General features: G+C 49.6%; 1 protein-coding gene across 1 annotated transcript; it reads right to left on the bottom strand.

Moving 5' to 3' along the window:
• LOC309880132 (zona pellucida sperm-binding protein 4-like) lies at positions 1 to 7276 on the bottom strand (the record flags this gene model as incomplete). The annotated part of the gene is made up of 9 exons (XM_082764661.1): positions 6858 to 7276; positions 6677 to 6779; positions 6197 to 6352; positions 5640 to 5827; positions 5376 to 5473; positions 4910 to 5040; positions 4641 to 4739; positions 983 to 1143; positions 1 to 78 (listed from the first exon to the last, which is right to left on the bottom strand). The coding sequence occupies exons 1-9, from the start codon at positions 7014 to 7016 to the stop codon at positions 1 to 3; spliced, it is 1173 nt and encodes a 390-aa protein (XP_082620787.1). The 5' UTR covers positions 7017 to 7276.
• Positions 7277 to 10684: the final 3408 nt, after the last annotated feature.

Here is a 10684-nt window from a genome sequence, read left to right as displayed (position 1 = left end):
CTAGGCAAAAGTCTGCTGGTCAATCTCTGTATTTTCAAGTTTGTAAAGGCTCTGATGAGCCTCCGTCTTCAGGCTGCTCTGTTCAAGAGCACAAGCAAACAGATAGAGAAGATAATCTAAGGTATGAGCTGCTATCTGAAGCTGAAAAAGAAAGCACTATTCTTAATGACACCGGAGACAGAGAGAATTTCTAGGACCAGGTTCCCCTTTGCTTCCATTGAGGAGGGACAAGAAGCACACACCTGCCAAGAAGAGGCATTGGACTCAGAATAGAGCATTTCAGAGAGAGGGGACAGGGGCTTGACTGACAGGGAAAGAAAATATCCATATACACATACACACTCCTGATTTCCCTCAATTCTCTTTTGTCAGTGTTCTTACCCCATTCCCTTCTTGCCCTAGTCTTCCAGCAAGGCTGTGTTTATTAGAATAGTAGGCTTTCCATTTAATTTAGGTAAAATTATTATTCCCACCTTATTCAAGAGCCTAGTGGTATCGAATGAACTTCAGCAGCTTCCCAAATTAAGGAAGAGCCATTTCCAGTGGAGGAAGTGAAACCTGAATGTTTTGTTCAGAATCCATCCTGTCCTTGGCAGGGCAGAGAATAGGCTCTTTTCATGGTTATTTGCTTTACCCTTGAAGAACTACCTCTTTATTCATTTCTATTTTCTTACAAAGGCAGCCCGAGGGAAGGGAGGGATGGGACACCTATTAAGGATGGAGAACACCCACTATTTTGCAAAACTGGCTGAGGAAAGAAGTCCATTTATAACAGAACAACTTTAATTCTCCACTCCCTGGAGAAAGAAGATTCAGACTTCAAGGAGAACAATCAGCATTACTGGCTTCTTATAGCAAGGGTCAGGAAACAACCAGAAGCTCCACCAGCAAGTCAGGCTCCTCTGGCTTGTACCCGAAGGATTTACCCAGTTCCAAGTTAGCCAATAGTCACACTTCTGAGATGCAGGAGTTGGTTACGTACATCATTGCCTTCCAGATCAAACACTTCAAACTGCAGAGAGATCCGGTATTGAGCTGGAGCTACCACCTGCCAGATGCAGTTTTTGTTAGTAGGATATTCCTTGGGCCATCCAGGGCTAGTAATGGTCCCGTTGAGCTTGGTGATGAAGCCCCCACAGGCAGCTGGAGAGGCAACAAATGAACACAAGGTTTGCTTTGTTTTATTCAGACACAGAGCGGGCCATGCTGTTAGCTGGGAAACGAGTCAGACCCCGACTCGTGGCACATTTCAAATCCCAGCCTGCAGAACAGGTAGCAAATGTTAGGAGTTGCAGAGAAGGCAGAAACCTTACCTGCTACAAACCATCAGTGAAACACACACAGCCAGGCAGCAGCCCTACGAGTCACTTAAACTGTGTAATATTGAACCCTATTTTACTCTACAGCCTTGGGCTTACTATGGATCGGTTGATTTCACATGCACGATACAGTTGTAATGGTCAGCTTAGTAAATTCAACCACACGCAGTCTGACAAACCTTATTAAGTTTAACAGGAAGGATTACTTAGAGGACAATGGAATCTCCTCAGAAGACACTCCTGTCAGCTCTTTGGTGGCTTATTTCAAGTAGACTGCATTTTCACCAGGGAAAATTGGAGGTAAAATCAGAGACTTAGCTTTACTCTCTCATTTCCTTTAAAAATTCAGGACATCTCAGGTCCACCCTCTTGAGAGAGGGAATGGTTTTTACCTTAAAGAAATTGACCTCAGTTTGCTCTTTTGATGCAAAATTCTACTTGTAACAATGCATTTTTTTCCGTGCTGTTTCTTTGGAGTAATGAGATATGGCCAGATCTTCAAAATCCACAAGGTTCAAATCTTCTGTGCTTTGTTCCTGGCATAGTTCTGCATTAGGGCAACTAACCCAAGGGAGCAGCTTCAATGCTAAAGAGTGCAGCAAGTGCTTTATGGACTTGATAGAGCAAAGAGTAATACAAAATCCAGAGTGTTGTAGAACCTAACAAAACAAAAATTGCACAAAGCATTTGGAGTTTCACCCAAACTTTCCAACTCACTTGCTTATTACTCTTAGCACCTCACGAGTTTTAGCAGAGGTAGAACAACCACCTCATCTGGGGGACAATGTGGTTGCATTTACATTCCCCTCCATCAGAGTGGGCAACACTGTCTAGGCTATCTACCCACACAAACCATCCGTGTTCTGCACGAGAGCAGGTAGCAGTGACAGAAAGGGGAGCCCCACTGTCCTTTCCACAGATCTGCACCTGCTGCTGTCTGCTCCGTAACAAAGACATGCTCTGCGCTGAGAAGGCCGGATAGCATTAGGCATGCAGCCTAAGGAAGCCAGACCAGGAGCTTTAGCTGTCAGCTTCCAATGTTCCCCCTACCCCACATGGTGGATCATGGGAGATCTGCTCTGACCAAGGACAACAGTTTTTTAGAGGGATTTAGCAGTACACAGAATCACAGAATTTCTAGGTTGGAAGAGACCTCAAGATCAATGAGTCCAACTTCTGACCTAACGCTAACAGTCCCCACTAAACCACATCCCTAAGCTCTACACCTAAACATCTTTTAAAGACCTCCAGGGATGGTGACTCCACCACTTCCCTGGGCAGCCTGTTCCAACGCCTCACAACCCATTTGGTAAAGAAGTTCTTCCTCACATCCAAGCTAAAACCCCCCTGGTGCAACTTTAGCCCATTCCCCCTTGTCCTGTCACCAGGCACATGGGAGAACAGACCAACACCCACCTCGCTACAGCTTCCTTTATGGTACTTATAAATAGCTATAAGGTCACCCCTGAGCCTCCTCTTTCTCCAGGCTGAACAAGCCCAGCTCCCTCAGCCGCTCCTCATAGGACTTGTTCTCCAGACCCCTCACCAGCTTTGTCACCCTTCTCTGGACTCTCTCGAGCACCTCCATGTCCTTCTTGTAGCGAGGGGCCCAAAACTGAACACAGTACTCAAGGTGTGGCCTCACCAGAGCCGAGTACGGGGGGATGATCACTTCCCTAGCCCTGCTGGCCACACTGCTTCTTATACAAGCCAGGATGCCATTGGCCTTCTTGGCCACCTGAGCACACTGCTGGCTCATATTCAGCTGACTATCAACCATCACTCCCAGGTCCTTCTCCACCTGGCAGCTTTCCAACCACTCATCTCCCAGTCTGTAGCTCTGCTTGGGGTAATTGCACCCCAGGTGCAGGACCCGGCACTTAGCCTTGTTGAACTTCATGCAGTTGACCTCAGCCCATCGGTCCAGCCTATCCAGATCCTCCTGCAGAGCCTTCCTACCCTCAAGCAGATCGACACACGCACCTAGCTTGGTGTCACCTGCGAACTTACTGAGGGTGCACTCGATGCCCTCGTCCAGATCATCGATGAAGATATTAAAGAGGACCGGCCCCAGCACCGAGCCCTGGGGAACACCACTAGTGACCGGCCTCCAACTGGATTTGACTCCATTCACCATGGCTCTTTGGGCCCGGCTATCCAGCCAGTTTCTAACCCAACAAAGCGTACGCCAGTCCAAGCCAAGAGCAGCCAGTTTCTTGAGGAGAATGCTGTGGGAAACTGTGTCAAAAGCCTTGCTGAAGTCAAGGTAGACCACATCCACAGCCTTTCCCTCATCCACCAAGTGCATCACTTTGTCATAGAAGGAGATCTGGTTTGTCAAGCAGGACCTGCCTTTCGTAAACCCATGCTGACTGGACCTGATCCCCTGCTTGCCCTGCAAGTGCCACGTGATGACTCTCAAGATAATCTGCTCCATGAGCTTCCCTGGCACTGAGGTCAAACTGACAGGCCTATAGTTCCCCGGGTCTGCCCTCCGGCCCTTATTGTAGATGGGCATCACATTTGCTAGCCACCAGTCAACTGGGACCTCCCCAGATAGCCAGGACTGCTGATAAATGATGGAAAGCGGCTTGGCCAGCTCCTCCACCAGTTCTCTCAGTGCCCTTCGGATGAATCCCATCCAGCTCCATCAGCTTGCGCACATCTAAGTGCCATAGCAGGTCGCCAACCATTTCTTCATGGATAGTGAGGGCCACATTCTGCTCCCCATCCCCTTCCGCCAGCTCAGGGTACTGGGTATCCAGAGAACAACCGGTATTGCCACTAAAGACTGAAGCTAAGAAGGCATTAAGCACCTCCGCCTTCTCATCTTTTGTAAGAAGGTTTCCCCCCGCATCCAGTAAAGGATGCAGATTCTCCTTAGTCCTCCGTTTTGCATTGATGTATTTGTAAAAAGATTTTTTGTTGTCTTTAACAGCAGTAGCCACATCGAGCTCCAGATGAGCTTTGGCCTTTCTAATTTTGTCCCTGCACAGCCTCATAACATCCTTACAGTCCTCCTCAGTGGCTCGCCCTTTTTTCCCCCAAAGATTATAAACCCTCTTTTTCCTCCTAAACTCAAGCTGCAACTCTGTTGAGCCAGGCCAGTCTTCTTCCACACCAGCTCATCTTTGGGCACATGGGGACAGACCGCTCCTGCTCCATTAAGATTTCCTTCTTGAAGAGCTCCCAGCCTTCCTGGGCTCCTCTGCCCTTCAGAACCGCCTCCCAAGGGACTCTGAGCTGCTCAGGACACTGGTTGCCAAAGTCAGCCCTCCAGAAGTCCAATAGTGGTTTTACTGGTCCCCTTCCTGGCCTCACCAAGAAGGGAGAGCTCCACCATTTCGTGGTCACTCTGCCCAAGACAGCTTCCGACCCACCCATCTACCACCAGTCCTTCTCTGTTTGTGAAGAGAAGGTCTAGCGGGAAAACAGGGACAGCAATGTCAGCCCCCCAGGCAGGCCTCGAACCTGTGACCCTGAAGGCTCCTGCCCAGGTAGGACAGGGTTATGTGAGCACCTCTTGCCACTGGGCTAACGCCGCCTCCGCCCACCCCAAGAAGCTAGAGCAAGTAGCATGGACCTCATACCTGAAGCAACACGCAGCTCCAAGGACAGAGGACCCGGCTGGGACACGGCAGGGAGTGGTGGCAGTGTGAAGACCTGAACACTCAGGGGGATGAAGCTCCCAGTGATCAAGTAACTACAGCGGACATGTAGCCTGGTAGAACAGGAACACCCCAAGTCAAGCAAGTTCACTCTGATGCTGAGTATCTACCTTTCTCCAAGGCTGAAACCTAATGATCTCCTTAAGTTAGTTATAGTCCCAGTCTCCCCTCCAACACTTCCTTTTACCTACTAGAAGTTCCCTGGAGTTCAGATTGCAATCTGTAGCATCACTGATCAGCAACAGCTTTACTCCTCTGATTAGAGAATCAGGGACACGCCAGTCCCTACCCTACACCAGTGTCCCTGTTGTGAGCTCAGAACTTGCAACAAGCAAGAACGCCTCCAGGAAGGCTGCACATAGCAGCAGTCCCAGCTCCAGAGTATTACCTGAAAGTGCTGTCCCTAGTGACAGAGCCAAGGCTCCCAGTCTTCACATCCCTGGATGCCACCAACTCATTCTCATACACAGCGTGGTCTCCAGTGACCTGCAACAACAGACCAGGCACTGTGGCTGCAGTAAAGCCAGGCTGCAGAACAGTGTTTGGCCTCCAGAAGCCTGTAGGGTGCCCACTAAATAGCCAAAGCCACATCAGGCTTCTCCAGGTCTATGTGGAGCTCGCAGTCCTGCCTGGTGACAGCTGCAGCTCCTACCTGAAAAGTAGTGCCACAGGCAGAAAGTGGGAACTGGTACACAACAAAGGCACTGTTCTTCACTACAGGGGTGCAGCCAGCACTTGGCCCACTGGCCAGACGCACAGAGTCCAGGATAACAGGTGGCAGGGTCACATCCCGAGAGACAGCAATGGAGAACCGGCCATCTGGTGTGCAGTGAGCTGTCACTGGAGGAAAACAGTCAGCTTTGAGTTCAGGGACAAACAGCCCTACGCATCACAGCAGAGACAAGAGCAGCAAGTCCTGCAGGTCCTCCTGCCTCTAAGCCCCAGAGCACACACTGAGCACAACAACGTGCAACTGCAGCCAGCTCTATAGACTTGTGCCCCACAGTAACACTGATCCTGGCCCTAAAGCCAGCTCTGTTGCAATAATCAAAGTGACTGGACACTTCCATGAGGCAGTATCCTTGACAGCCAAAACCACAACCCTAAGCCACCTGTGGGCCTGCTATGCACCAACCCTGCTCTGCCAAGGAAAGGAAGCTTCCCAGCCAGCAGCTCCTCCAGGAGGGGAGAACAGGGGCCTACACTTACCTGTGTTGCCATAGTAGCAAGTCTTCACCCTGTCCCTGGGGTTGTAACAACAGCCCCGTGCTTCACAGCCTCCCTGGCTGACAGGGGAGGAGGCACAGGGCAGCCGGTCCTGGCTGCGGACAGCAGAGCAGACGCTGCTGCTTGGGGCATCCAGGGCTGCAAGAGGTAGCATAAGTTTTCAGAAAGCACAGGAACAGTAGGGGTATGTGTGTGTGTGACAAAAACAGAGAGGACAGTGGTGTAAGTTGTCCTGATGACTCTGCATATAAATCAAGGGAAGTTTCATGGACTCAGGTGAGAGTCAAACACACGGCCCAGAGCTGGCTGAGGCACAAGTGCCCAGCAAGCTGGGCTCCTGCATCCACATCCTTCCCCAGGGAGTCTCCTGGGCAGCCATGAGCTCCCCTTCCCAATCCCAGGCTGACTTGGAGCAGCCACTAGGCACAGGCAGGGTTTCCTAAGGAGCTGTCAGAGTCTTACCAGGAAGGTCCACAGGGCACCTGAGCAGCTTCTCTTCCTGAAGAACCCTCTGCCCGGTTGCATCTGTGCCTTCAAGCCCCACAATCATGAGGTAGTTGCCATCCTGGGGGAGAACCACACCAGTCAGGGCAGCCAGAGCAGCAGTAAGCACAGCCCCAGCAGGGTCCCTGGGGTCACTCACCCATTCAAAGACATAGCAGCTGGTGTAGGAGACTGACACTTTCCTGGAGCCGTCTGGAGCCCCTGAAACCCAGAGCCCACAGCCAGAGTCATTGTGCAGGGCATGTGCCTTCCCCTCAGTGTCTAGAGGAAAAGCAGACAGCAGCAGGGGCTTCAGCATGCCACACCAAAAACAGGGACCTGCAACAACCCCAACTTTCTGTAGGAAACAGGGTCCCAACCAGCAGAGGGACACAAGGGAACCCAGCAGCCAGGGCCACCTAAACCTTGCCCATGAGGGCTGGGTCTTATAATCAGCTCCCAAGTCACACACAAAGCACTGAAGCTGTTAGCACTTCACATCAGAGCCAGCCCTTTTCTTCTCATTCCAGCCATACCTCTGCACTGTGTAAAGACAGCAGCAGCCAGAAGGCCCCTTGACATCGCCCTCACTTACCCCAAGCGGTCAGCACAAAGGAAACATTCCCTCCCCAGCCCACGGGTAAGGTGAGCTGCAAGCTATCTGGACCACAAGCCAGCAGGCCAGGTTCATCAAGAAAGCTACCCTGAGCCCCCACAACCAAAGCAAAGGGACCAAGCAACCCCCAGAAGAACAGAGCTCCACACACAGGCCTAGCCTGCCCTACAACACCCATCCTGCTCTCCTGCTGAGGACCATGAAGCACCTGCTCCTACTCTGGCCTTTTAAGTTGTGGAGCCAGCTGGGACCACCAATTCCTGGCGTGTCCAGGTGGACCCAGCCCAGCAGTTTAACACCTTCTATTGCTCTCACCTGGCTCTGAATTGGTCACAGGCTGTTTGCATCCCTTCCAGCAAACCAACAGGTAGGAGCTGAGCTTATGTCAAGAGATGTGTTTGTGTTCATATCACACAGCTGAGAGTGGCTCATCCATGCAATTTACTCTGGAGCCTCGGAAGAGCCTTCAAACTCCTTTTCTGACCCTGAGTTCTTCCCATCACCAGAAGAATCCAGGAGATGTACCTTCTTTTCCCCATGGACCCTACTGCTGCTTTGATTACTTATTACACCACACAAGTGCAAAAAGCCAAGTGTCGATGCTCTTTTTCTCTTTTAAAGGTGCCACTGCTTCAAATGCTAGACACAGGGTGCTGACATGTAAGCACAGAACAATGCTCCACATGAAACCTCTGGAAAACTAGGAAGCTCAGGGAGCTTTGCACAAGCAAAAAGAGGCGATGCCCTTGAATACTCCCAACTCCGGACTTCAGCCTTGTTTGCAGTGCAGCTTGTGTGGGGATAGCTGCAGGACTGTTCCAGGGCAGGCTGTTGGGTGACAGGCCCATACACACTGTGGGACATTGATCCTCAGAAGCTGACTGGTTTCCTTTGGGAAGCCTAAAATGGCCCAGAAACACAGATAAGGGTGAACCTCCGTGATCCCAGGGAACATTTTGCCTGCCAGTACCCACTGCCTGCCCATAACTGCAATGCATCTCACACCCTTGCACATACAGTCTTTCCCTTGCAACATGTCAGCCCTTCTGCTCTCGGACTAAAAGTACTGCTCCACAAAGCACAAGACCTTCTCAGCAGTTTTGCACAGCTGGGATTGAGGGAATGGATCCTGACAGGCTGCCTGCTTTTGAGCAGTGCTCATGAACTACGTGTGCTCTCCCCAGCACCTCCTGGGCACTGGGCAGCCATGGTGGAGAGGCACTGGGGAAAACATTTGGACTTTAACAGGGAGGGAAGCTTCAACCTCAGCTAGCACCCTTTTCCACAAAAGGCTGGTCCAGATAATCTTTCAAAGTCCCTTCTAATGTGGACTGCTGTATAAGCCTGTGATCTCTGCAGAAACTGATGTCATACAGAGAAGTGTGCCAAGAAACATTTGCCCAAGTCTCACAGCCACTGTGAACACCTGAATGGTGTACTTGACTGGATTACTTGCTGATAATTAGGATAATGAAAACAAATAAATAAAGTACTTTGGAGTTAAAGAGACAGTTTTCATTAAATTTTAACTCGCCAATAGTTTGTTTACGCTGATAGGAAAAATATTTACAGGTACTTGAAGAAAACTCTATTTGAAAAAACACCTGGAGTGCTGTAGACTCACCACAGCAATACCTGTGCTGAGAACAGTTTCAGTTAAGTTCCCTTCCCCAGTTTTGGCTCCCCAAAAGCGAGCCTTTGGACCTTTGGGACTCTAGTGCCAGTTGATGGAGGGGTGTACAGCACTGCCACATCCCCTCAGCTTGAGATGCCAAACCCCAGATATGATCTCCTCACCTCCACACTAAATAAAAGACTGTCCACCCAACCTCTTGGAAGATGAGAGCCAAGGCTACAGCCTGCAGCATTGTGCAGAACAGCTGTGCACAGAGGTGTACCACAGTTGACACCCTGCCACTAGAAGCCAAAAGTCATCTGCAGACAGCAGGGATATCCACACGGAGCATCCTGTGGAAGAGGAGTGCTGGCTGCATAGTGGGCAGGGGTGGCACTGGCAGTGTCACCTTCTGAACCAAGGTCCAAGAAGAAAAGGAGCAGACAGCAAGCCTGCAAGAGATTCTGCACAGTTATGCTATTTTCCTCAAGCTTAAGATTTATTTTAGAAAGAAGAGGCAAAGCTATGACACTGTTAGCCCTTTATTTGAAAATCCCAAATGCCTGCCTCCAAAGGATTTAAGACAAAGTTCCTGGAGAAGATGGAGGGAGGGGCTTTGAGCTTGGCTTCCCTGCACTTTCACGTGGATGGAGAGGAACAACCAGCCCTGCATACTCATGGCTTCTGCAAGTAGAAGCAAGCACCCAGAAAATAGTGTCACTTGGATGACATGAAAATGCCCATGGCTTCCCTCGGGGAAAGGTCGGCGTGACTAATTTTCTGAGTTTTCCTGCCTTGTAAATCCTCAGTGTGTCTGCCGGGGGTGGGGATATTTGGAATACACTGATTTCATCTTGATTAAAAAATAAAAATAAAAGAGAGAGAGAGAGAGAGAGAGAAACCTTGAAAATATTTCTGCTGGGGAATATTTTGCCTAAAATATACAAACTGTGAGGCAGAACTGAGAAATGAACCCTTCCTCCCAGGAACAGAAGAACTTTACAGAAAAGGTGACGGAGTCATGAACTAGCAGCAGAGAGGCCACATGCAGCAGGGCGAACTCCCGTGAACTCCACTGTCACTGGCTAGATGTCCTTAGACACACATAAACTTCCATGAACTGCCCTGGCAAGGCCTAAGCTGATACAGCAGATGAGGTCAGAAGATCACAAACTAGCTTGAACTTATTGGCAATAATCAGATACCAGTCTATAAGAAGTGAAATGAGTTTAAAAAAGAAAAACAAGTAAAGATAAAAATATAAAAATATTTGAGAAAGATAAGCAAATTATTGCACCTATGTTAGAGAGCAAGGATGACTTCAAAACTCATAGGTAAGCTATTGAAATTTTTGCAGGGGGTGGAGACCTTCACTAGCATCTCTGAGTGAAGGCAAAACTCACATGAATGTGCTGCTGCGCCACAAACCCAGCACACTCCGACCAAGCATCCAGTTCACCCAGGCCCTCAGCTAATTCCCACCAAGTCACCCATCCCCTAACCTCGTTGGATGAGATCTGTCAGCTTGCAAGAGTCACAGATTTTCTGGGCAGCCTGTTCCACTATACAACCACCTTCATCATGAGGAATTTCTTCCTTAGATCTACTCTAAATCTTTTAATTTAAAACCATTACCTCTTGTACTACTGCTGCACACCCTGGTAAAGAGTTTCTCTTCATCTCGCTTGTGAACCTCCTTTAAGTACTGGAAGGTCACTATACGGTGTCCCTGGAACCTTCTCTACTTTAGGTTAAA

The sequence above is a fragment of the Aythya marila genome (assembly GCF_965140915.1).
Source record: "Aythya marila genome assembly, chromosome: 7".
Lineage (NCBI taxonomy): Eukaryota > Metazoa > Chordata > Aves > Anseriformes > Anatidae > Aythya > Aythya marila.
The sequence above is the reverse complement of the archived record's forward strand: the minus strand, read 5'-3'. Positions and strand labels throughout refer to the sequence as shown.